Source organism: Carcharhinus amblyrhynchos, chromosome 21, assembly GCF_965287045.1.
Source record: "Carcharhinus amblyrhynchos chromosome 21, sCarAmb.v2.hapA, whole genome shotgun sequence".
Classification (NCBI taxonomy): domain Eukaryota; kingdom Metazoa; phylum Chordata; class Chondrichthyes; order Carcharhiniformes; family Carcharhinidae; genus Carcharhinus; species Carcharhinus amblyrhynchos.
In genome coordinates, this window is record NC_137344.1 from 4,972,979 (window position 1) to 5,000,920 (window position 27,942).

Genomic DNA, 27,942 nt, shown 5'->3' on the forward strand with positions numbered 1-27,942 from the left:
ATGCTTGGAGCCTGGGGGAATGGGGGAGATCTTGAATGAATACTTTGCGTCGGTATTCACACAGGAGAGGGGCCTGATGTCTGGTGCTGTGCTTGAGGAGTTTGAGGATCCGTTGAGGGAAATAGTCATCACGAGGGAAGAGGTGTTGGGACTTTTAGACAGTATAAAGACGGATAAATCTCCGGGGCCTGATGGCATCTATCCCAGGCTGCTAAGGGAAAGTGAGGGATGAAATTGCTGGGCCTCTGACGCAAATCTTTGTCTCTTCTTTGGACACAGGTGAGGTCCCAGAGGATTGGCGCATTGCAAATGTAGTACCGTTGTTTAAAAAGGGTCAGAGGGATAACCCAGGGAATTATAGGCCGGTGAGCTTGACTTCAGTTATAGGCAAGCTAATGGAGAGGATCCTCAAGGATAGGATGTATGAACATCTGGAGCGCTGCAATCTGATCAGGGATACGCAGCATGGCTTTGTTACAGGGAGGTCGTGCCTTACGAATCTAGTGGAATTTTTTGAAGAGGTGACAAAAACGGTTGACGAAGGACAAGCCATTGATGTCGTCTATATGGATTTCAGTAAGGCGTTTGACAAGGTCCCTCATGGTAGGCTGATAGAAAAGGTGAAGGCTCATGGGATACAAGGCCAAGTATGTAGATGGGTGGAGAACTGGCTTGGGAGGAGGAGACAGTGGGTAGTAGTGGAAGACTCCTTTTCCAATTGGAGGTCTGTCACCAGTGGTGTGCCGCAGGGCTCGGTACTAGGACCTCTTCTATTTGTGGTATATATTAATGACTTGGAAGAGGGGGTAGGTGGTGTGATCAGCAAATTTGCTGATGACACTAAGATGGTTGGATTGGCAGGTACTGAGGAGCAGTGCCTGGCAATGCAACAGGACATAGACAGGCTGGTAGATTGGGCAGATAGATGGCAAATGGAATTTAATCCGGAGAAATGCGAGGTGATGCACTTTGGCCGGAATAATGTGGAGGGGAGTTATACGATAAAAGGTAGAACTATCCGGAGTATAGATACGCAGAGAGACCTGGGGGTGCAAGTGCACAAGTCCCTGAAGGTGTCGGTGCAGGTGCAGAATGTGATGAGGAAAGCGTATGGTATGTTAGCCTTCATAGGAAGGGGTATAGAATATAAGAGTAGGAGTCTGATGTTGCAGTTGTATAGAACGTTGGTTAGGCCTCACTTGGAGTACTGCGTCCAGTTCTGGTCGCCGTACTACCGGAAGGATGTAGAGATCCTGGAGAGAGTGCAGAGGAGATTTACCAGGATGCTGCCTGGTATGGAAGGGCTGTCTTACAAGGAAAGATTGAACAAACTTGGGCTGTTTTCCCTTGAGAGACGTCGGCTGAGGGGGGATCTAATAGAGGTTTATAAGATTATGAAGGGGATAGATAGAGTAAATGGTGGTAAGCTTTTTCCGCTATTAGAAATGGATAGAACGAGGGGACACGGGCTTAGGGTGAGGGGGGCTAGATATAAGACAAATATTAGAGGGCAGTTTTTCACGCAAAGGGTAGTGGGGGTGTGGAATGCACTGCCGAGTAAGGTGGTGGAAGCAGGCACGCTAGGGTTGTTTAAGAGTCACTTAGACAGCCACATGAGCGGGCTACATATAGGGGGATATAGCAGGCCTTACTAAACATTGTAGGCTTGGGATTACGTTTTTGCCTCAGGGATGTTACAGTCTTTGCCTGTTTAATAATGAATTTTTTTGTCTCCACAGGCATTTAAGTCCAGCAAGGGGCATGCATGCGCCAGGTTGTAGTGGGCTGCTCTTGGACGTTGCTTCGGGAGTTGCCTATTGCTTCATGTCGTTAGTGTGCTTAAACTGGACCATCTCGAGGGCAACATGACAGCTCAGAGACTATCTCTGTTGCTGTGCAGACACATGGATTTGGGCCTGTGTCTGTGGGAGTTTGCACGTTCTCCCTGTGGTTGCGTGGGTTTCCTCCGGGTACTCCGGTTTCCTCCCACATCCCAAAGATGTGCTTTTAGGCTGATTGATTGGGTACTAAATTGTCCCTATATTGGACCTCCCTGATCCTCGCACATTAGGCGTAGACTAAAATCATGAATAGGTCACTGAGACAGTGGGACGGCGGCGTGGGCTCGTTGGGCCGAAGGGCCTGTTTCCCGTGCTGTGTTGTTCTTTGTTCTTTGTTCTTTGTACAACCCGTGAGGTCCTGCTTTTTAGTCTACTGCCTAACTTCCTGAATTCTTGATGGAAGACCTCATCCTTCTTTCTAACTATGCTATTAGTATTAACTTATCCCACCCCCTTCAGGATGCCCCGCAGCCATTCAGTGAAATCCCGGGGGACCCTTGCACCAGGGAGACAACGTGTCATCCTGGAGTCATGTAGATGGCCACAGTGGCACCTGTTTGTAACCTGGACTATAGAATCCCCTATTTTCCCTGGAGCATAAAAGAATGAGGGGAGATTTGATAGAGGTGTATAAGATTTTGATGGGTATAGATAGAGTGAATGCAAACAGGCTTTTTCCACTGAGGCTAGGGGAGAAAAAAACCAGAGGGCATGGGTTAAGGGCGAAAGGAGAAAAGTTTAAAGGGAATATTAGGGAGGGGCTTCTTCACGCAGAGAGTGGTGGGAGTGTGGAATGAGCTGCCGGATAAAGTGGTAAATGCAGGGTCACTTTTAACATTTAAGAAAAGTTTGGATGGGTTCATGGATGAGAGGGGTGTGGAGGGATATGGTCCAAGTGCAGGTCAGTGGGACTAGGCAAAAAATGGTTTGGAACAGACAAGAAGGGCCAAAAGGCCTGTTTCTGAGCTGTAATTTTCTGTTGTTCTATGGTTCTATTGCTATTGCCCTGCCTCTCTTTGCAACCCCTTCTGTATATACAGGCTGCTGATGGTGCCAAAAGTTTGACTTTGTCTGCACTCCCTGGAGGAACCATCAGCTTTCAAAATGGAATACTGATTTGCAAGCGAGACCCCAGGGGTCTCCTGAATTGCTTACCTACATCTCTTGGACTGCCTGGTACTCACCCATTCCCTTCATTCCTTATGTCCCTTCAGCTGCAGTGTGACCACCTCCCTAAATGTGCTATCCATAATGCTGTCTGACTCACGGATGATCAACAGTGTCCCCAGCTGCTGTTCAAGCTCTGAAACACGAGCTTCCAGGACCTGCAGCTGGACACACTCCCTGCACACATGCTGGCCCAGGCACTGGAAATGTACCTGGTATCCCACATGGAGCAAGAAGAGCAAACCACTGGTTCGAGCTCTCCTGCCATGACTAAATCCTCAAGTTTAAAAACTTTATAAAGGAAACTGAAATAAAGCAAATAATTCCCTACTCTTGCCTAAACAATGCATTTCAATTTAATATGGTTAGGAAATATCCACCAATCAGCTGCATCCATTGGTCTCACATCACTTTCTGACTTCTAATGTCTGTGTCCTTTTATTGGTCAGAGGAGGGTGGAGGGAGGGAAACATTTCTGTAAAGGCTTAACCTCTCCTTGACACCAGTTCTTCCACTTCCCATTTTTCAGTAGATATAACTGCTCCGACTTAGAAATCATAGAAATCATAGAAACCCTATAGTGCAGAAAGAGGCCTTTTGGCCCATCAAGTCTGTACTGACCACAATCTCACCCAGGCCCTATCCCCATATCCTTCCAGATTTACTTGCTAATCTCTCTAACCAACGCATCTCAGGACACTAAGGGACAATTTTTAGCATGGCCAATCAACCTAACCTGCGCATCTTTGGACTGTGGGAGGAAACTGGAGCGCCCAGAGGAAACCCATGTAGACACGAGGAGAATGTGCAAACTCCTCACAGACAGTGACCCAAGCCAGGAATCAAATCCAGATCCCTGGAGCTGTGAAGCAGCAGTGCTAACCACTGTGCTACCGTGCCACCCAGAATTTCTCCCAGAATGCTCCTCAGTGAAGTCTCTCTACTGCCTCAGCTTCTGTCAACTGTGCACACAGCTCTTAAACTCTACAGTCAAATCCTTCCTGCAGTCAGAGTTAACTTGTCCGTTAGGACCCCACTAGCATGCTAGCCCAAAATGGCAAATTATCAAAGAAGACCATTAATGATGTATGTGCCACCATTGCTGTCTCCAGACATGTAGGGCACCTCTGGTTTTCTATTGTCAAGAACACAATGTAGAGTTTCACTCTCTCAGTCCTAAAACTGCATTTACTGTGTTCCTCACGACTCACACAGCAGGTTTATCGCTCCTTGAGTATTTCTGACACCTACCCACATCCCACAGCAGGGCAGGAGTTGCAGTGACTTTGCTGAACACATTTTCAGAGGTCTGAGCACGTGGCTGGCGTCATGCACATCAAAATGATGGCCATTGCTGAGTCACGTGCAAGTGGGATTATTGAATAATCACTATATTGATAATTGAGGGAACTGAATCTATAGGAGTTTATTATTGGACTCTGAAATGGGCCCAGATTTCACATGCTTAGATGCCTGTGGTTAAATTAGCTGCAAGATGGAATCCAGGAAACTTCCAAACTATGCAAGTGGACACTTATTTACAAAAGTACACACATTGTTGTACACCTATGCCACTTGTGTCTTCAAAATGTATTTACCTTTCTTTTCCGAATGACTACGTCTTGGTGTAACCTTAACATCCGCAGCTGAGAGGGAAGCAGACTGTTGACGGTTATACCTTATTGGTTGTGATAGCTTTGTCCAAACTGCTGTCTACTATCACTCTGCACTTGCACACTTAGATTGCCTGATGCCATTACGAAGGTCATTTTGCAGTGAGGATGACGCAGCCATTTACTCTGGTGGAGCGCAACAGATTCTTCATTTTCTTCCTGCACTGTGGGACGGTCCCACAGGTTCTATACGCTGCTGTGACCTCCACCGGGCTGCTGTGGTCAGAAGGTCTGGCTGTCATCCCTGGGAAATAGCATCTTCCGTCTTACCTGGAAGGCCCAGAGTAGAATCCCCCGGAAGGCTTTGCTGAAGCACGGGGGCCTCATGTTGTCTGCTATCAGCACAATCTGGGGTTCCCACACCGATGGATGCACAGCTGTCCAGGTCCAATTGAAATATTCCACCCAGACCCCTGACTCCGTGAAACAATGGGAGGGATGGTAACTTACTGCCTGCCCCCCCGGAACAACAGCAGATGCACATGTAATGAGCTGACCAGCGTGAGATTGTGCATTGTCAGCTGTCCTGCCCTCTCAGAGTAAAACACTCCCAATTCCGTGCCTGCCACTGAGTTTAAACTCCAGAGTAGGGAAATCTGGCATGTCAGCTAAGACACTTACCAGCTTTTACAGATGCACCATAGAAAGCATTCTTTCTGGTTGTATCACAGCTTGGTATGGTTTCTGCTCCGCCCAAGACCACAAGGAACTACAAAAGGTCGTGTAGCCCAATACATCACACTTGCCAGTCTCCCATCCATTGACTCTGTCTACACATCCCGCTGCCTTGGCAAAGCAGCCAGCATAATTAAGGACCCCACATACCCCAGACATACTCTCTTCCACCTTCTTCCATCGGAAAAAAGATACAAAAGTCTAAAGTCACGTACCAACCGATTCAAGAACAGCTTCCTCCCTGCAGCGATCAGACCTTTGAATGGACTTGCCTTGCATTATGTTGATCTTTCTCTACACCCTAGCTTTGACTGCAATACTATATTCTGCATTCTCTCATTTCCTTCCCTATGAATGGTATGCTTTGTCTGTATAGCGCACAAGAAACAATACTTTTCAATGTTTGCTAATACATGTGGCAATAATAAATCAAACCAAATCAAAATCAAATCAGAATGGAAGATTCCGGTTCTAATATCATTTATCTTTAAAAATTTCATTCCCAAACTTAAAAATAGAATCCAGAAACATTTGAAACATAAAATTAGATATCCATAACAAGTAAATAACATGCAAAATGCTGCTTCAGGGTGTGTATCAGCCCCACTGATGATTTTCTGTTAATAGTAATATTATCTCATTTTTAGAGATCTGTGCAAAATAGATAAATGTTGCAGATATTTTTTGTTCTTTCAGCTTTGACCCTGACCCAAGGAGAAGACATACATTTTGGACCACAGTGATAGGAGGTTCATTTGTATGGATCGCAATATACAGTTGTAACCAATCACAAGTACAAAGATATTTAGCTTGCAAGAGTGAAAAAGAGGCAATAAAGTAAGTTAAACAGATAATTAAAGGATACGTTTGATTTCCCAATCAGGAACCAACACTTAGTGGCACAGTGGTCAGCACTGCTGCCTCACAGCTCCAGGGACTCAGGTTCAATTCCAGCCTCCGATCACTGTTTTTATGGAGTTTGTACATTCTCCCTGTGTCTGCGTGGGTTTCCTTCAGGTGCTCTGGTTTCCTCCAAAGATGTGCAGGTTAGGTGGATTGGCCATGCTAAATTGCTCTTTAGTGTCAGGGGGACGAGCAGGGTAAATATGACGGGTTGCAGGGATAGGACCTAGGTGGGATTGTTGTCAGTGCAGACTCAATGGGCCAAATGGCCTCCTACTGCACTGTAGGGATTCTGTGATACTTTCCACCCAACCTCATGCAATCAATGTCTGATACACTTGAGGAGTTTTCAAAATGGAACGATGGCTGATAAATATAAAGTTGTATCTATGCGGAAATGAGTTAATAATAGGATGGATCTGACATCAGAGACAGAGAGCAATCTTAATCACCATCCTAGCTGTTTCATTTTGGTCTTTTTCCTTTGTTCACTTACTAAAACTTGAATGAATTTTATAATTTTAAGAAACATTAAAAATGCTGGAAGAGCAGGTCAGGCAGCGTCTGTAAAGAGAATTTGAGTGAATGTTTCACCTTGTAATATTTATTTCCCATGAAAGTTCACTTGATCTGAAATGTTAACTCTGGGCCGAATTCTCTCATGTCCCCTGCCACTGGGGTCAATGGCGTGTGGGGGATGGAGGCCTGGGGGAGCAAAGTCAGCGGGAGACCCAAAAATAGTTTTCACACTGGTGTGGAATGTCAACAGGATCATCCAAGAGATTTAGGAAGACTGCAGACGCAGTGGGGTTGAGGGGGTCTGCAGGAGGTGTTTGGGGGACACAGTAAAGTGTTTCACAGGGGTATAGCCATGTGATGCAGGGAGGAGTTGCAACAAGGCCGCGTTGTTTGCAGAGGCGTAAGGGTGAGTGGAGGGGAAAGTCCATGTGTGGGAAGAGGGGGAGAATGTCCAGGTGAAGGTGAGCACTGGGAGGGTCGGTGAACTGCAGGGAAACAAGATCAGGGTAGATGTCGTAGGAGTGAATGGTCAATGTAACAGAGAGCAGAGGGAGCCAATAGGGTGGAAGGATGCAACAACATCATGAGAAGGAGTGGCGAGTACCATTCTTAGGGACTTAGAGGCAGATATTGGCTCAGGGGATAGGCAGATGGAGGACAAATAGGCCAATGTGTACAGGCACTGGATTTTTGGGTCGGAAGGGAACTTGGAAACAAAGGAGTAGATCATCAGCCCCCCACCCCGCCCCCACCAGCCTGCCTTCCACAGGGCTCACTTCTCCATCACTCCCAACTTCTCATCCCCTTCCCACGGCACCTTTCTTTGCAATCGCAGAAGGTGCAACACCTGCCCCTTCACCTCCTCCCTCCTCACTGTCCAATGGCCTTCAGGTGAAACAGAGTGTCAGTTATATTTCCTTCAGTTTGGTCTACAGTATTCTCTGCTCTCAATGTGGTCTCATCTACATCGAGGAGACTAAACGTATACTGTGTAGCTGTTTTGCGGAACACCATCACTCAGTCCATAAGCATGACCCCAACCTGGTTGTCGCTTGCCATTTCAGTTCTGCATTTTACTCTCATCTCCGTCTTTGACCCACTGCAAGGCTCCAGTGATTGCATTTGCCCAAGTAAAATAGAACTTCTGAGCAGCTCGTGACATTATCTTTATTTATCTATTAGTCATAAGTAGGCTTGCAGTCACATTGCAATGAAGTTACTGTGAAAATCCCTCAGTCACCACATCCTGGCACATGGAAGGATAATTTAGCATGGCAAATCCACCTAACCTGCATATCTTTGGACTGTGGGATGAAATCAGAGCACCCTGAGGAATCCCGCATAGACACGGGGAGAATGTGCAAACTCCACACCGAACCCAGGTCCCTGGTGCTGTGAGGTGACTGTGCTAACCACTGTGCTGCCATGCAACCTGCCCTAATAATTACATTTTCACATCCCATCTGGTAAGCTCATTTATAAATTAATAATTCCAGTTCCTTCTTCACACACTTATAATTTCCTTTTAGCTCCATTTGAAGAACTATGTGTCGACTGTGTGGATTGGGTCCTTGATTGTATCAAACTTAACCTAGTAAACAAACACCTCTGTCATATGTTGTAAATTTAATGAGTCAAATTGGCCTGTAAGAATTTCATTCAGAACATTTACTTATTCACAATGTTAGGGTATATGATATGTTTCATTTTGATTGTAGCTTTTGTACTGACCAATAATGTTTTCATATTTAACAGGGCGTTGTTCCTGAACTGGTTTGGTATGTTCGCACTGACAATTGCAGCTTGTATGTGTGGTTTGGTCATGTATGCTATTTATGAAAACTGTGATCCAATGGAGGCAAACAGAATCAGTAACGCTAACCAGGCAAGTAAATACATGTTTTTACAGCATGATTTGGAGGAGCTTGATAGCATCACATAACTTTCCAACAGCAAATAGAAGGAGTCAGAAGTCTAGATTTCATATTTAAAGTCTTTTACTGTAACAAACAAACTTAGCAGGAAACAAAAGGAAAGATGATCTGAGATAAGGCTTAGTGCATCTCCAGTGCACCAATGCGAGAGGTATTAAACTTCCTCAGACCAAATTCCGGCTGCTTTTCTTCAGACTGACCTTTCATTCCAAATTCCAATTTTGTGTCTAGTTCTGTCCAACTGGACAGAGATTCGCAAATGATTTTGGTTGGAGGACCTCTTTTCAACTAGAGTAGCAGTCACGGGTCCCCATCTAAATCCGATATAAGACCCATAATTGCTACATGTAAAGAATGTTTTCATGCTGATTTTAAGAAAACATGGATTTACTTATAGATATGCTTATCAGTGAGATAGGGCTGTATCTGCTTCTCACAATGTGAAGATGCTGACGTTGGACTGGGGTAAGCACAGTAAGAAGTCTCACAACATCAGGTTAAAGTCCAACAGGTTTATTTGGAACACAAGCTTTTGGAGTATCACTCCTTCTCAGACTCATCTGAAGAAGGAATGACACTCCGAAAGTTTGTGCTACCAAATAAACCTGTTGGACTTTAACCTGGTGTTGTGAGGCTTCTTACCGCAGAGTCTGCCTATCCTGCATGTTATTCTTAAAGGCTTCTGCATAAAAACCAACATTCTGGTTTATTAGCGAAAAATAGATGGAATTGCAGAATGTAGTTCTTACAAAATACCCATAAAGTCCCATGTAATTGAAACTAAAATTTGATTTAGCCAATGTGGTAAATGTACAAAGAACAAAGAAAATTACAGCACAGAAACAGGCCCTTCGGCCCTCTAAGCCTGCACCAGCCATACTGCCTGACTTAACTAAAACCCCCTACCCTTCCGGGGACGATATCCCTCTGTTCCCATCCTTTTCATGTACTTGTCAAGATGCCCCTTAAAAGTCACTCCCGTATTCGTTTCCACTACCTATCCCGGCAACAAATTCCAGGCACCCTCTACTCTCTGTGTAAAAAAATCTGCCTTGAAAATCTTCTTTAAACCTAGCCCCACACACTTTAAACCTTTGCCCCCTAGTAATTGACTCTTCCACTCTAGGAAAAAGCTTCTGATTATCCACTCTGTCCATGCCTCTCATAATCTTGTAGACTTCTATCAGATCTCCCCTCAACCTCCGTCACTCAAGTGAGAACAAACCAAATTTCTTCAACCCCTCCTCATAGCTAATGCCCTCCATACCAGGCAACATCCTGGGAAATCTTTTCTGTACCTTCTCCAAAGTCTCCACGTCCTTCTGGTAGTGTGGCGACCAGAATTGAACACTATATTCCAAGTGCGACCTAACTAAGGTTCTATAAAGCTGCAACGTGACTTGCCAATTTTTAAACTCAATACCCTGGCCGATGAAGGCAAACATACCGTATGCCTTCTTGACTACCTTCTCCACCTGCATTACCACTTTCAGTGACCTATACACCTGTGAACACCCAGATCTCTTTGCCTATCAATACTCTTAAGGGTTCTGCCATTTATATTTCCTACTTGTATTAGACTTTCCAAAATACATTACCTCACATTTGCCCAAATTAAACTCCATCTGCCATCTCTCAGCCCAAGTCTCCAACCGATCTATATCCTGCTGTATCCTCTGATAGTCCTCATCGCTATCCGCAAGTCCACCAACCTTTGTGTTGTCCACAAATTTATTAATCAAATCAATTGTATTTTCCTCCAAATCATTTATATATATTACAAATAGCAAAGGTCCCAGCACTGATCCCTGAGGAACACCACTTGTCACAGCCCACCATTCAGAAACTCACCCTTCCACTGCTATCCTCTGTCTTCTTTGACTGAGCCAGTTTTATATCCACCTTGCCAGCTCATCTCTGACCTCATGCGACTTTACCTTCTGCACCAGTCTGCCATGAGGGACCTTGTCAAAGGTCTTACTGAAGTCCATGTAGACAACATCCTCTGCCCTACCCTCATCACTCATCTTCGTCACTTCCTCAAAAAACTCAATCAAGTTAGTGAGACACGACCTCCCCTTCACAAAATCGTGTTGCTTTTCACTAATACATCCACTTATTTCCAAGTGGGAGTAAATCCTGTCTCAAAGAATCCTCTCCAATAATTTCCTTACCACTGATGTAAGGCTCACCGGCCTGTAATTACCTGGATTACTCTTGCTACCTTTCTTAAACAAAGGAACACCATTGGCTATTCTCCAATCCTCTGTAGTCCTGCAGATTTCTAGGAGGTTGGCTGAAAGATGGTCTGAGATGAATTTGACAGCTGTGTCTCGTTGACTGATAGTGCACCAGTGTAAGAGGTCCAGATTTTGTTGGCATTTACCATATCATACCATATGAAGCTTTTAAACAAAAATAGAAGGGCAGCATGATGGCACAGTGGTTAGTACTGCTGCTTCACAGAGCCAGGGACCTGGATTCAATTCCGGCCTCGGACCACTGTCTGTGTGGAGTCTGCACATTCTCCCCGTATCTGTGTGGGTTTCCTCCGGGTGCTCCGGTTTCATCCCACAGTCCAAAGATGTGCGGGTTAGGTTGATTGGCCATAATAAATTGATACTGGTGTCAGGGATTAACAGGGTAAAAATATGGGATTATGGGAATAGGGCCTGCGTGGGATTGAGTCAGTGCAGACTTGATTGGCCGAATGGCCTCCTACTGCACTGTAGAGATTCTATGATGACTCTTAAACACTGGCAGGCAGATCTGTGTCATGGCAAGCTAAAATTCAAGTCTTCAACAAGGCTTTTTAGGTCCTACATGCCCATGTGTAAAGCCAGCCACGCTCAGTAAGTACATTGTTTACAGATTGCCTAGAAAGTCTCTATGGATTTCCAGGGATCCATGGACCCCTCTTTGAGAATCATAGCAACAGGACAAATTTTAATTTTTCATTCTATTGTTCCAACTGTCTTGTTTGTTTAGTTTCAACCCAATTTCTTGTGTGCATGGATCAATAATAATTATAATTTAATAATCATAGAAACATGGAAACACAGAAGAAAGGAGCAGAAGGAGGTCATTTGGCCCTTCGAGTCTGCTCCACCATTCATTATGATCATGGCTGATCATCCAACTCAATAGCCTAATCCTGCTTTTCCCCATAACCTTTAATCCCATTTGCTCCAAGTGCTGTATCCAGCCGCCTCTTGAATACATGCAATGTTTTGGCATTAACTACTTGATGTGATAATGAATTCCACAGGCTCATCACTCTTGGGGTGAAGAAATGTCTCTCACCTCTGTCTTAAATGGTCTATCCTGAATCTTCACACTGTAACCCCTGGTTCTGGACTCCCCTACCACTGGGGACATCATCCCTGCATCTACCCTGTCTGGTCCTGTTAGAATTTTATAAGTCTCTATGAGATTCTCCCCAACCCCCATTCATCTGAACCCCAGCGGAAACCGCCTTAACCTCGTCAATCTCGCCTCATACAACAGTCTTGCCATCCCTGGAATCAGCCTGGTGAATCTGCACTGCCCTCCCTTGAGAACAAGAACATTCTTCCTGAGAAAAGAAATGGTGGCACATTAATTAGCACTGCTGGCTCACAGCACCAGGGACCCAGGTTCAATTCCGGCTTCGAGTGACTGTCTGTGTGGAGTTTGCACTTCCTCTCCATGTCTGCATGGGTTTTCTCCGGGTGCTCTGGTTTCCTCCCACAGTCCAAAGATGTGCAGGTTAGGTTGATTGGCCATGCTAAATTAGCCCTAGTGTCAAGGGAATTAACAGGGTCAATGTGTGGGGCCACGGGAATAGAACTTGGGTGGGATTGTGGTCGGTGCAGACTCGATGGTCCGAATGGCCTCCTTCTGCACTGTAGGGATTCTATGATTGATTCAAAAAGAGACAAAATTGCACATAATCTCTAGGTGTGACCTCACCAAGGCCCTGTATAATTGCAACAACACATCACTGCTCCTGTACTCAAAATCTCTCGCAATGAAGACTGATATCCCATTTGCTTTCTTTACCACCTGCTGCACCTGCATGCTTACCTTCAGTGACTGGGACCTAGGTGTCCTGTGCAGCACTGCCCTCTCCCAATTTACAGCCATTCAGATAGTGATATGTTTTCTTGTTTTTACTTCCAAAGTGAATAACCTCACACTTATCCAAATTATACTGCATCTGCCATTGATTTGCCCACTCACCCAACCTGTCCAGATCATTCGGAAGGATCTCCGTATCCTTGTCACAGTTCACCCTCCCACCCAACTTGGCATCAGCTGCAAACTTTGAGTTGTTACATTTTGTTCCCTCATCCAAAACATTAATATATGTTGTGAATAGCTGGGATCCCAGCACCGATCCCTGTGGCACCCCATAGTTACTGCCTGCCAATTTGAAAAAAAACCATTAATTTCTGTTGTTTGGAATCATTGGAAGTATAAACTCAAAGAAGTTACTGGAATGGTGTGTGTAAGGAACGGAATGTCAAGTTGGTGTCCTAAAAGGGAGGCAGTGGTGTAGTTGTATGGGCTAGTAATTCAGAGTCACAGGGTATCACTCTGAGCACCAGGTTTGAATCCCACAGTGGCAAATGGTGAAATTAGAATTCAATAAATATCTGGGATTAGAAGTGCAATGACAACCATTGTTGATTGTTGTAAAACCCACCTGGCTCACTAATGGCCCTTTAGGGAAAGGAATCTGCCTCCCTTACCTATCATTTTTCTGAATTTGATATGGCTATGTTTGATAAGATTGCCTTTATATCAACAAAGTTCACTTTCAAAATCAAAACAGCATCTGCATGAACGGATCACCTATTGTCACAAATTCTTTCGACCATCAAATGTTTTCCATGTGCCTGCTCCAAGCGTGATTGCAGCAAATTCCACCAATGCGTGGAAACCGAAGAAAGGCATGCATGTCTTGAACAAAGTCAAAACGATGTACAGCTACCTCACATGATTCAGCTGCAGCATTGCAGATTAAATTCAAGGAATGACTGGAACATAGGATAAATAATGCCCAGGGGCTTGCATTGTTCAGTCTTACTTGTAGACCTGACTATTTTTCTGCCATTATTGCAGCATTATCGAAGTTCTACCCATGGCAATTTTTGATGTCGGAACCTAAATTTGCAATGATTTCCAAAGCAGTTATCTCCAAACACTCAGAAATGTGGGATTGTAACTGGATAAAAGAAATAAACCTACAACTTCACCATTGCTGCTCACATCTTAAAATTAATGCCTCTACCTGCGAAGCCGCTTTGAGCATCCTATGAACCTAGACCCCAAGATCCTTCTGATCTTCCACACTGCTAAGAGTCTTACCCTTAATATTATAATGTGTCATCCTATTTGACCTGCCAAAATGAATCACCACACACTTATCTGGGTTGAAGTCCATCTGCCACTTCTCCGCCCAGTCTTGCATCTTATCTATGTCTCACTGCAACTTCTGACATCCCTCCACACTATCCACAATACCTCCAACCTTTGTATCATCAGCAAACTTACCAACCCATCCCTCCACTTCCTCATCCAGGTCATTTATAAAAATCACAAAGAGCAAGGGTCCCAGAACAGATCCCTGGGGCACTCCACTGGTGACTGACCTCCATGCAGAAAAAGACCCATCTACAACTACTCTTTGCCTTCTGTGGGCAAGCCAGTTCTGAATCCACAGAGCAATGTCCCCTTGTATCCCATGCCTCCTCACTTTCAGTTGATCCATTGATGATTATTTTCCAAAATTCTAGATTCTAGAATAGTTCCTACAGATTGGAGAGCAGCTAATGTAAGCCTGCTATTCAAAAAAGGAGGTAGAGAGAAAACAGGGAACTATGGACCAGTGAGCCTAACATTGGTACTGGGGGAGTTGCTAAAGTCTATAATTAAGGATTTCATAACTCAACATTTGGAAGACAGTGGTATAATCAGACAAAGTCAGCATGGATTTATAAAAGACAATCATACTTGACAAATCTTTTGGAATTCTTTGAGGATGTAACTAGTAGAGTTGACTGAAGAGAACCAATGGGTGTGGTTTATTTAGACTTTCAGAAGGCTTTTGACAAGGCCTCACATAACAGACTACTGTCCAAAGTTAAAGCACGTGGGATTACAGGTAATGTCTTGAGATGGATAGAAAGCTGGTTAACAGATAGGAAGCAAAGAGTTGGCATAAATGGGTCTTTTTCTGATTGGCAGTCAGTGACTAGTGCGGTTCCACAGGGATCTGTAGTAGGACCCCTCTGTTCACATGATAGATTAATGATTTGGAAGAGGGAACTAAATATTTTATCTCCGAATTTGCAGATGATATAAGGTTGGGTGGAAGAGTGAGCTGTGAGAGGGATGCAGAGATGCTTCAGCGTGATTTGGACAAGCGTTGGCGAACACTGTGGCATGCTTGAATTAAATACCAAAAAATGTAAATTTAATTATTGGAAATCTAGCTTAAATATTCTTTTCAAATGATCACATTTGGTGTTGTACGTATTTTTGTTGATCAAATTCATCAACGCTAACAATTGCTTAACTTGGTCCTGCAGATGTCAAGAATTATTTTCTTACTAATTCTTTTTATTTTATTGTTTTTTTGAAGATGACAGCATTACTAGTTTTGGACATCTTAGCTCACATACCTGGAGCTCCAGGACTTTTTATCGCTAGTGCGTTTAGTGGCACTCTGAGGTATGTGATGTGTTGCCCGAGAAATGAGGATTCACAGTTTTTACCTAGAACAGTCTTTCAGTTCAGGGAGATCAGCAGGGTAAATACGTGGGGTTATGGGGGCCTGGGTAGCTTTGTTGTTGGCGCAGGCTCAATGGGCCAAATGGTCACTTTCTGCACCATAAGGGTTCTATGATCGTATTCTATTCCATGATTTCCTGAAGAACGCAGGCAAATCTGAATTCACTTTGCTAATTTCTATTCTGTTCATACAAGTTAACTGCTGAAGTGTGAAAAAGACATGGTAAAATTCTACTGTTGAAATTCTTGTAAATCTTGCTCGAAGAACACCTCACAATGAGGAAAAGCCAAAAAGGCTTATTCATTTCCAAAGTAGATAAAGAAAAGGCAACTGGATTTTTAAAAACTGACCGCTCTTCAATAAATTGCGCCAGCCAATATTGGCATGAGTATTTACATTCTACATTGGTCTGTTATTTGATGTAATAATGCTTGTTTTATCCTTCTTATCCATAGCACAATCTCTTCAGGCATCAATGCCGCTACTGCAGTCGTTGTGGAAGATATTATAAAACCAAAGTGGAAATCATGGGAGTATTTTTCCGAAAGCAAGAGGACATTGATCCTAAAGTTTCTAGGTTGTCTTTCAATCTCTGAAAGCTCAAAGTTCAGGAAGAGTAATGATATTATTTACCATGGTAGCTTTTTATCTGTGACTTGGTTTGGGTATTGGACTGGGATAAACACAGTAAGAAGTCTCACAACACCAGGTTAAAGTCCAATCAGTTTATTTGATAGTAATCACACAAGCTTTCAGAATTGCTGTTCCTTCATCAGAGTCTCAGAACCTTCCACACACCTGATGAAGGAAAAGCGATTCCGAAAGATTGTGGGATTACTATCAAATAAACTGGTGGGACTTTAACCTGGTGTTGTGATACTTCTTACTTGGTTTGGTTATACATAGAAACATATAGAAACATAGAATATTACAGCACAGTAATGTTGTGCCAAGCTATGTCCCATCCCAAGATCAAGCTAACTCCTCCCTATAATTCTGAACTGCTCCATGTGCCTATCCAATAACCGCTTAAAAGTTCCTAAAGTGTCCGACTCCACTATTGCAGCAGGCAGTCTATTCCACTCCCCAACCACTCTCTGAGTAAAGAATCTACCTCAGACATCCCTCCTATATCTCCCACCATGAACCTTATAGTTTTGCCCCCTAGTAACAGCTACATTCACCCAAGGAAATACCTCTGCGCGTCCACTCTATCAATCCCTCTGACCATCTTATAAACCTCTATTAAGTCGCCTCTCATCCTCCTCCGCTCCAAAGAGAAAAGCCCCAGCTCCCTCAACCTTTCCTCATAAGACCTACCCTCCAAACCAGGCAGCATCCTGGTAAATCTCCTCTGCACTCTCTCCAATGCTTCCACATCCTTATAAGGAGGTGACCAGAACTGAACACAATATTCCAAATGTGGTCTCACCAATGTCCGGTATACTTGCAGCATAATCCCACAGCTCTTAAACTCAAACCCCCTGTTAATACACTATTAGCCTTCTTCACGGCTCTATCCACTTAAGTGGCAACCTTCAGTGATCTGTGGATATGAACCCCAAGATCTCTCTGTTCCTCCACATTCCTCAGAACCCTGCCGTTGACCCTGTAATCCGCATTCAAATTTGTCCTACCAAAATGAATCACTTCACACTTATCAGGGTTAAACTCCATCTGCCACTTTTCAGCCCAACTCTGCATCCTATCAATGTCTCTTTGCAGCCTGCAAGAGGCCTCCACCTCATCCACTACTCCACCAATCTTGGTGTCGTCAGCAAATTTACTAACCCACCCTTCAGCCCCTTCTTCCAAGTCATTGATAAAAATCACAAATAGCAGAGGACCCAGCACTGATCCCTGTGGTACACCGCTGGTAACTGGCCTACGGTCTGAAAATTTTCCCTCCACCACCACCCTCTGCCTTCTATGATATAGCCAGTTACTTATCCAATTGGCTAAATTTCCTTCTATCCCACACCTCCTTATCTTCTTCATGAGCCTACCATGGGGAACCTTATCAAACACCTTACTAAAATCCATGTATACGACATCAACTGCTCTACCTTTGTCCACACACTTAGTAACCTCCTCAAAGAAATCAATCAAATTTGTGAGGCAGGACTTACCCCTCACAAAACCGTGCTATGTTGTCTAACTATGTTGGGTAGCTTAAATAATCATGCGCAGAACTGAAGTAAATTGTTGTGTATGAAGAACAGTCAAACTGTAACACTTGTTTTAGGCATGGTTCCAAGCAGACATGTTTCAGCATCATTAGCGATTTGTTAACAGTAGCAAGTCAACATTGACATTCCGACAGAGCATCCCACCCAGGCCCTATCCCTGAAACCTCACATACTTAACCCCCTAGTCCCCCTGACCCGCACATCCTGAGACACAAAGGAGCAATTTAGCATGACCAATCCACCTAACCTGCACATTCCTGGACTGTGGGAGAAAACCGGAGCACCCGGGGGAAACCCATTGCAGACATGTGAGAATGTGCAAACCCCACAAGAACAACCACCCAAGGCTGGAATCAAACCCGAATCTTTGGTGCTGTGAGACAGCAGTGCTTACCATTGTGCCACCATGTCGCTCATAGATAAACATAGGCATACATGTATCTCAAAACAAGATAAAGCCTTTTATTATGTTTTTGAGGAATTAATTTGGAAGAAAGTGGCTGCATTTTTTTCTAACAATTCTTTAATTCCTGAATCTATTATCTATTATTTGTGCAGTACTTACGTACAGTAAGTTAAGTGGAGAAAGTTGTGAACATTACCATTTAGATTTGGAAGTGTTGGACTGCGTGGGTTTCCTCCAGGTGCTCCGGTTCCCTCCCACAGTACAGAGATGTGCAGGTTAGGTGGATTGGCCATGCTCATGTCCCTTAGTGTCAGGGAGATTAGCAGGGTAAATACGTGGGGTAATGGGGGCCTGGGTAGCTTTGTTGTCAGTGTAGGCTCAATGCTGACCACTGTGCCACCATGCCGCCAAATAAATTGAGTTGATTATGGATTTGGAAGTATGGTCCAGAATTTCTTGCCTGATGAGTGGTGAAATAAGACTTTGTTTCTCCAATCCCTGTATGCCCCGATACGTGTATATTCTTGTGCCGGCCCAGATTAATTTTTAATGAGCTACTGTGGGGTCAATTGCCTCAAGGGGACTGGGGTAAGAAAATTATTCCAAAACTAGCTGCAGTGAACAACCATTCCAACAGACAGTCAAAAATACTTTTTAAGATAAAGCTGAATGATTCCTTAATGCACTCAGTTATTCTGTAATTGTTCTAGACAAAAATAAAGTACAATGAGCTGGAAATGCTCACGATGTTAGGCAGCATCTGAAGAGAGGGCAACTGAGATAACGGGCGGGTTTTCACTCCCAAGGTGGGTCATGCAAGTTGGGAAATTTTCCCATCTTACCACATCCACCTTGGGAGAAAGTGCTCCATCAGATTTGGTTTTATCTGATGGGAGTAGGCAGGTGCAGGAGAGCACCATCCCATGCACACTGTCATACCGAAATCTCTTATAAACCTCATGCCAACTTAATACCAACTCATGCCAACCTCATGTCCCTCTACATATCTTTGCCCTTACTCTTTCCATTCCAATTCATAAGATATACATCATTGGCAAACATCAGGAGCCCATTGAGATGAAACAAAATAAATGCATAAGTATCTATTACAGCCTTTATTGTAGTTTTTAAAAACCTATTCATAAAAACTCATTCAAAATTCCCTCAGGTACTTAATCCCTTATGAAAAAATGGTCATCACCCCACACCAAAGACAGCTAATCCTTGAGTTTATCCAGTGGGCTGTGGCAAGCAAAATTATTCCAGATTTGAGCCCTGCATTGTTCTACTTGTGCTGATTTCAGGAACAAATTGTTAAGTAGAAAAAGTAAAGTATCCTAAATATCCAAGAATAGTGTTTTCCTGTTGATTTTCTTCTTCTTGTATTTAGCTATGATCTTTGGGATTTCGATAATGGGCCTTGCAGGGTTAACTTCTCTCTTTGATGAAAATGTAATGCAGGTAAACACATAATTAAGTTCAATTATGCATTGGATGTAGATTAATTTATATAATTATATTCAACAGCAATAGCATTATTCCTGTTGATGTAACATGACTTCTTTTGACCTTTCTCCCCAGCTAATCCGGAGTATTGATGGGTTATTTCTAGGACCCATACTGGGTGTATTTACTTTGGCAGCTTTAGTTCCAATGAGCAATGGCAAGGTAAGAGCATAAACTGACAATAAAAACATGTTAAAGACTGTTTTCAGTGACTTGCATTTCAGTACATCAAACTTATGTTTGTTGAAAGAACTATTGGTTTATCATGATATTCATTATCATCTGGAAATATTAATTCAAGACAAAACCATTTGGGAAAATGTGTGTTAATTTGGGATACAGTTTTGTTAAAGAAAAGTCGTGTTTAATTAATTTACTGGTGTTTATTTTAAGTGAATACAGAAATGGTCGATGAGGATAACACTGTTGGTGTGATGTACATAGATTTGCAAAAGGCATTGGATACATTGCAACAAGCTTGTGAGTACACCCCCGAGGGGAGAGGGTCATGCTCGGGCAGTACCAGGCAATGCTTGGGCACAGCCCCCAATACGGACCCCTGGCACTGCCCCCAGCACAACCCCTTGGGACTGCCCCTGCACAGCCCTGCGTTTGGTAGAGTTATTTAAAATCACCAGGGGTTTGGGAAATCATTCCCACTCATGAATGGATTGAGGATGAGAAGTTACAGATTTAAGTTAATTTGCAAAAGAAACAGTGGCGCATGAGGAGAAACATTCCGTGCAGCAAATGGCTATGGTCTGGAATGTGCTGACTGAGAGTGTGGTGAAAGCACATTCAGTCGAGTCATTCAAGAGGGAGTTGGGTTATTATCTACTGAGAGAAGGTGAGGGAGTTGATACTACATACATTCCTTATTCAGAGAGCCAGCACCGAGACAATGTGGTGAATTTTCCCATTCCGCTTGCAACGGGAATCATGGGGGCGAGGGGGGACTGTGGAATGGACCATTGACCTCGAGCAGAGTTTTCCGGTTTTGGGGCAAGTGCAGCTGGAAAATCCCACCCAATGGGATAAATGGTCTCCTGATTATTGCAGAAAAAAGAGACATGCTGTCAAAGCTTTTCACCTTGGACAGATTCACAAGAATGGTGATCAGAAAGGTAACAAGGATTTTTACTGCATGAGAAGAGAGTGCTGATTTGTTAGCAAGTGGACTCTGATTGGTTGAGGTGTGGCCAGGGAACATTTAATTGCTGAGCTTTTGTTTAAATTCAAACCAGGCAGGTTGACTCTGGGTGGTCAAGGCATTGCCATGAGGAATGAACCAAGGAATGGTTGCCCCTCAAACTTCTGTTCAGTTGAAAAAAAACACAATTTTGTGGACATGCTCCTTCTGTCTGCAAAGCACAGTGTCTTGTGTGTGAATATATGTAGAGTCAGGCACACATAAGTAAGCCACACTGCAAGCTTGACAGATAATTCTCAATTGCTAGTTGGTGTAACTCTTAACACAATCAGGATTGTTTAGAAAGTGCTACCCATTTGAAGAATAATGTCAATTGTTGCACACTGTGGGAGAATTTAATGGAAGCTAAATGCCTGAAAAAAGCCCACATAAAAACAGGGCAATTCTCTCAATGGTGGTTTTCCCACTACCTGCTGGCATCAATGCCATTTGCATTAATTCACTCGTCATGAACGCTCATTAAAATAGCTGCTCATCAGAATCTCCCCACATCTTCCAAACCCGCGTCAGGCCAGCCTCAAACCTGTTTGAAAAGGACCAGTTGGATCTCAGTTCCTTCAAGTCTTTGAGGTAGTGCAACATACATAACCTACCGACCATAGCGCTGGGCCTCTCCTGCCGTGAGAGACCAGTTTGTGTCCTCCAGCTCCATGCCAATCTGGTCTTTATGGACAGCATTGTGCAGCAGGATTTATACACCCTCCGCTTGAACCAACCCTAACTAGTGCTGTAGCTGGACTTGTGGACTGCAGGAATCTTCTGCTCCCAGTGCCTGACACCATTGTCTTTACACACTGCCTTGTTCTGCAGCACTCATAGAGCCTCCAGCTAAACCAACTAGTGGAAGTGGATACAGTAGTGACTTTTAAGCGGAGTCTTGACAAGTACATGAATGAGATTGGAATAGAGGGATATGGTCCCCGGAAACGTAGGGGTTTTAGTTAAGTCGGGCAGGTTTGGAGGGCCAAAGGCCTGTTCCTGTGCTGTAATTTTCTTTGTTCTTTGTTCAGCCAAAGTTCATCGGGGGGGGTGCAAGTTGAATGTGGGGCTGATGAGGACAAGGGGTGCAACGGGGACAGAGATCTGTGCCAGGGCAGAAGGGGAAATGCAAATACAAGTGGGGCCAATCAGGGAGGAGGGCTGTGCCAGGGCAGAGGCAGAAGGACTAGCTGGATGATGGAAGGTAGAGGGGCAGGGAAGTGGAGGAGGCCAATGATCAATGGAAGGCAGAGGGAAGACTGTGGGGAGGGGAGCTGAACCCTAAAACACTAACACGCAAGGGGAGGGGGGATCAAAGGGACACAACATTGTTTACTGGAGAGGATGCACATAGATGGGAGTAGGGTGTTCCTTACTGTGGCGGCATAGTGACACAGTGTTTAGCACTGCTGTTTCATGGCACCAGGAATCTAGGTTCAGTTCCAGCCTCGGGTCACTGACTGTGTGGAGTTTGCACGTTCTCTCTGAGTCTGCATGGGTTTCTTCCGGATGCTCCAGTTTCTTCCCACACTCCAAAGATGTGCGAGTTAGGTTGATTGACTCTGCTATATTGATCCTAGTGTCGGGGGGGTTAGCAGGGTAAATATTTGGGGTTACGGGATCGGGCCTGAGTGGGATTGTGGTTGTTGCAGACTCAATGGGCCAAATGGCCTCCTCTGTACTATAGGGACACCGATAGAAATAGCAGAGGTGCTTAATGAATACTTTACTTCGGTATTCACAGTGGAAAAGGATCTGGGTGGTTGTAGTGCAGGCTTGCGGCGGACTGAAAAGCTTGTGTGTGTGGACATTAAGAAAGAGGATGTGTTGGAGCTTTTGAATAGCATCAAGATAGATAAGTGGCCAGGACTGGATGGGATGTTCCCCAGGTTACTATGGGAGGCAAGGGAAGAGATTGCAGAGCCTCTGGCGATGACCTTTGCATCGTCAATGGAGACAGAAGAGGTTCCGGAGGATTGGAGGATTGCGGATGTGATTCCTATATTCAAGAAAGAGAATAGGAATAGCCCAGGGAATTATCGACCGGTGAGTCTAATCTCAGTGGTTGGTAAGTTGATGGAAAAGATCCTGAGAGATGGATTTATGAACATTTATAGAAGTATAGTATGATCAAGAGTAGTCAGCGCGGCTTTGTTAAAGGCAGATCGTGTCTTACGAACCTGGTTGAGTTTTTTGAAAATGTGACTAAATACATTGACGAAGGAAGAGCGGTGGATGTGGTTTGTATGGACTTCAGCAAGGTGTTCGATAAGGTCCCCCATGCAAGGCTTATTGAGAAAGTGAGGGGGCATGGGATCCAAGGGGACGTTGCTTTGTGGATCCAGAACTGGCTTGCCCACAGAAGGCAGAGAGTGGTTGTAGATGGGTCTTTTTCTGCATGGAGGTCAGTCTGTAGGGGAATGCCCCAGGGATCTGTTCTGGGACCCTCGCTGTTTGTGATTTTTATAAATGACCTGGATGAGGAAGTGGAGGGATGGGTTGGTAAGTTTGCCGATGACACGAATGTAGGAGGTGTTGTGGATAGTTCGGAGGAATGTCAGAAGTTGCAGTGTGACATAGATAGGATGCAAGACTGGGCGGAGGAGTGACGGATGGACTTCAACCCGGATAAATGTATAGTGGTACATTTTGACAGGCCAAACGGGATGAAGGAATATAATATTAAGGGTAAGACTCTTAGCATTGTGGAAGATCAGAAGGATCTAGGGGTCCAGGTTCATAGGACTCTCAAATCGGCTTCACGGGTAGAGGATGTGGTTAAGAAGGCGTATGGTGTACTGGCCTTCATCAATCGAGGGATTGAGTTTAGGAGTCGGGAGATAATGTTGCAGTTGTATAAGACCCTGGTCAGACCCCACTTGGAGAACTGTGCTCAGTTCTGGTTGCCTCATTACAGGAGGGATGTGGAAGCCATTGAAAGGGTGCAGAGGAGATTTACAAGGATGTTACCTGGATTGGATGGCATGCCTTATGAGGATAGGTTGAGGGAGCTCGGTCTTTTCTCCTTGGAGAGATGAAGGATGAGAGGGGACCTGATAGAGGTGTATAAGGTGCTGAGAGGTATTGATCAGGTGGATTCTCAGAGGCTTTTTCCCAGGGCTGAAATGGCTGCCACAAGAGGACACAGGTTTAAGGTACTGGGGAGTAGGTACAGAGGAGATGTCAGGGGTAAGTTTTTCACTCAGAGGGTGGTGGGTGAATGGAATCGGCTGCCATCGGTGGTGGTGGAGGCAAATTCGATAGGGTCTTTTAAGAGATGTCTGGATGAGTACATGGGACTTAATAGGATTGAGGGTTATAGGTAAGCCTAGTAGGTAGAGATATGATTGGCGCAACTTATGGGCCGAAGGGCCTGTTTGTGCTGTAGTTTTTCTATGATTCTATGATTAGGGATGATTCGCACCAACAGTCAGAATTTGGGGCTGGTGTGGATTGGGAGGTTCAGTCTTGTCCTTAGTGCTCTGCTTTAGTTCCAGGGCTGGCAGATAGGAGTCTCAGAGTGCAGTGATTCCTCTTGAGAAATGGAAAGGAAATGTTAGGCAGTCCCGGGGCTATGTGGACCTCACAGTCAGGAGTCACAGATAGAAGACAGTCCAGGAGAGCAGCAAGAGCAATCATTGGAAGCTTAGTGAACCTCAGCTGCAGGGAGGGGCAGGGGCTGTGTGCTTTGCAGGAAAAACACAGGGCTATCTTAGAGTTGATGTCCCTGGGCTGCAGAGGGAATGCTGATGGTCACTGGGGGCTTTTGAAGCTCTCAAAGGGAGCGTGTGTCACCTCTGTGTATTACGGTGCACACAGTGGCGCGATGGCACAATGATTAGCACTGCTGTCTCACATGGATTAATCATGGTAACTGTGTGAGGGATACAGAGATAGGGTCAGGGAGAGAGCTGGGTAAAATACCCTGCGGCCCCTGCAGTTGATACAGACTCAATGGGCCAAATGGCCTCCTTCTGCACTGTAGGGATTCTATGATTAAACAAGATGGGATAGTTAGAGTCCATGTAGAGCAAGGGTGCTTCACAGTTGACAGATCACTAGCTGCCATGACAGAATTCAAACCCAGGTCCCCAGAACATTAGCTGAGTTTCTGGATTAATAATCTACTGATAATACTACAAGGCCATTGCCTCCCAAACTCATATTTTTGATTTAACAAGCTTAGTTTTACTGACATTTGGGGGTTCAAATGGTTATTACATAAGAAACCAAATAAAAGAAGATTAAGAAATAACATGGCCAACATGTTTTCATCACACTCCTCAAAATGTTCAACTACACCTCTGGTGGTGTGGAGGGTTGTGGGGGTAATCGAGCGAATGTGAGAGGGGGCAGAGGGAGAGAGACTGTATACGAGGGGTAGAAGGAAGAGAGACTTTATCTGGAAGTGGAGGAAGTGAGAGTTTGTGTGAGGGGTGGGGGAGAGAGAGTTTGTGTGAGGGGTAGGGGAGAGAGAGTTTGTGTGAGGGGTAGGGGAGAGAGAGTTTGTGTGAGGGGTGGGGGAGAGAGAGTTTGTGTGAGGGGTGGGGGAGAGAGAGTTTGTGTGAGGGGTAGGGGAGAGAGAGTTTGTGTGAGGGGTAGGGGAGAGAGAGTTTGTGTGAGGGGTAGGGGAGAGAGAGTTTGTGTGAGGGGTAGGGGAGAGAGAGTTTGTGTGAGGGGTAGGGGAGAGAGAGTTTGTGTGAGGGGTGGGGGAGAGAGAGTTTGTGTGAGGGGTAGGGGAGAGAGAGTTTGTGTGAGGGGTAGGGGAGAGAGAGTTTGTGTGAGGGGTAGGGGAGAGAGAGTTTGTGTGAGGGGTGAGGGAGAGAGAGTTTGTGTGAGGGTTGGGGGAGAGAGAGTTTGTGTGAGGGGTAGGGGAGAGAGAGTTTGTGTGAGGGGTGAGGGAGAGAGAGTTTGTGTGAGGGGTAGGGGAGAGAGAGTTTGTGTGAGGGGTGGGGGAGAGAGAGTTTGTGTGAGGGTTGGGGGAGAGAGAGTTTGTGTGAGGGGTGGGGGAGAGAGAGTTTGTGTGAGGGGTAGGGGAGAGAGAGTTTGTGTGAGGGGTAGGGGAGAGAGAGTTTGTGTGAGGGGTGAGGGAGAGAGAGTTTGTGTGAGGGTTGGGGGAGAGAGAGTTTGTGTGAGGGTTGGGGGAGAGAGAGTTTGTGTGAGGGTTGGGGGAGAGAGAGTTTGTGTGAGGGTTGGGGGAGAGAGAGTTTGTGTGAGGGGTAGGGGAGAGAGAGTTTGTGTGAGGGGTAGGGGAGAGAGAGTTTGTGTGAGGGGTGAGGGAGAGAGAGTTTGTGTGAGGGTTGGGGGAGAGAGAGTTTGTGTGAGGGGTAGGGGAGAGAGAGTTTGTGTGAGGGTTGGGGGAGAGAGAGTTTGTGTGAGGGTTGGGGGAGAGAGAGTTTGTGTGAGGGTTGGGGGAGAGAGAGTTTGTGTGAGGGTTGGGGGAGAGAGAGTTTGTGTGAGGGTTGGGGGAGAGAGAGTTTGTGTGAGGGTTGGGGGAGAGAGAGTTTGTGTGAGGGTTGGGGGAGAGTCATGCGGCTTTGGGACTCTGTGGGTGGAATTTTACCAGCTCATTCTGCCCTTGATGGGGCTAGATTCCCATCCATTGTGGGGCTCGTGATCAGCCTTAGGCCCCTGCGATTGCGGTGGGCGGGAGCTGGTTGAGGCTGTCTGCTGCCTGCTGCAGCAGGGGCCATGACAGCTCTCTGTCAGACCCCTGCTGAGTTTGTGCAGAATCAGAGATCTGTACATGTGCAGTGGCTCTGTCCACGGGTTGACTGGTGAATTAAGCCCAGCCCATTGCCTAAAGCAGGTAGAAACAGTCTACACCATTTTTTCAATGACTAATTGCATAAGATTGGATGTGAAGGGTCATGATGGAGGAGGGAACCCACAATGTTGAAATGGCGGCGTGGGCTCGTTGGGCCGAAGGGCCTGTTTCCCGTGCTGTGTTGTTCTTTGTTCTTTGTGAAAACTCACCCAAAAATGAACCAGGAACTCTCCCATTTTCACACTAGCTAGGGACTTATAATCAATCTCGTAAAATCCCGCCCTCTGTCTCAGAGGGGTGGAAGTGGAGGTTATATATATTTTTAAAGCACAGATGCATGGATCCTTGTTAGGCGAGGGAATCAAACGTTATTGGGCATAGATGTGAATATGAAACTTGAAACACAAACAGATTGGCCAAGATCTGATTGAATGGTAGAGTTGGCTCAAATCATAGAATCCCTACATTGCATAACGAGACCTTTCGGCCCATTGACTCTGCACTGGCAACAATCCCATGCAGGCCCTATCCCTGTATTCCCACATATTTACCCTGCTAATCCCCCTGACACTAAGAGGCAATTCAGCACGGTCAATCAATCTAATCTTTGGACTGTAGGAGGAAACCGGAGAACCCAGGAGAAACCCACACAGACACAGGGAGAATGTGCAGACTCCACAGAGACAGCCACCCAAGGCTGGAATTGAACCTGAGTCCCTGGTACCGTGAAGCAGCAGTGCTAACCACTGTGCCACCATGCTGCCCTACTTCATATCTCCATTGTGTCAACAATGAATAGCTGGAAGATGCATTCCCCGTACCACACGTTAATTTGCTGTGTGTCTAAAGTTAAAATCACCTTTAGTCAGCAGATTCCTTCAGTTTAATTAGATTTAGTTAATCCGGATGGTTCTGACAAACAGACAGGCAAAACAAAGACAAAAGTACATTCTGCATTCAGATACTAGAAGTTGTAATGTTTACACTAATTAATTAAATACATTGACATAGTTAGAATATTAATTCTGTTGATGACATGAGGCTCTCTGTCATGAGGCAGGTAAAGGTTTGGCTGGGTTTAACTGGAAAGCACATTTGGCAGTGTCGCCAGAGGCCCTTTTCAGGGTGATTTGGGATTTGTTATTGTCCATACACTGGAAGAATACAGTCAGGGTAAAACAACCAGGTATAAACAAGTGTGACATGGGAGTAGCGCTGGAGGAAATAAGACAAATCACTCAACACAAATCGAATAATTCAAACTGATATTTTAATTCATTAGTCACAAGTAGGGCTTACATTAACACTGCAATGAAGTTACTGTGAAATTCCCCTAGTCACCACACTCCAGTGCCTGTTTAGGTCAATGCATCTAACCAGCCCATCTTTCAGACT

General features: G+C 45.0%; 1 protein-coding gene across 2 annotated transcripts in view; it reads left to right on the top strand.

The window, feature by feature from the left end:
- The window catches only part of LOC145356576 (sodium-coupled monocarboxylate transporter 1-like), an 85,184-nt gene that overhangs the window by 40,558 nt on the left and 16,684 nt on the right, over window positions 1-27,942 (top strand). The window contains exons 8-13 of one of the 2 annotated variants that reach the window (XM_080209352.1): window positions 6,053-6,193; window positions 8,534-8,663; window positions 15,341-15,429; window positions 15,946-16,067; window positions 19,476-19,546; window positions 19,667-19,753. In XM_080209352.1, the coding sequence (XP_080065478.1) occupies window positions 6,053-6,193; window positions 8,534-8,663; window positions 15,341-15,429; window positions 15,946-16,067; window positions 19,476-19,546; window positions 19,667-19,753 (640 nt within the window). Of the gene's footprint in view, window positions 1-6,052; window positions 6,194-8,533; window positions 8,664-15,340; window positions 15,430-15,945; window positions 16,107-19,475; window positions 19,547-19,666; window positions 19,754-27,942 lie in introns of both variants that reach the window. The other variant, XM_080209351.1, reaches the window with a different exon arrangement.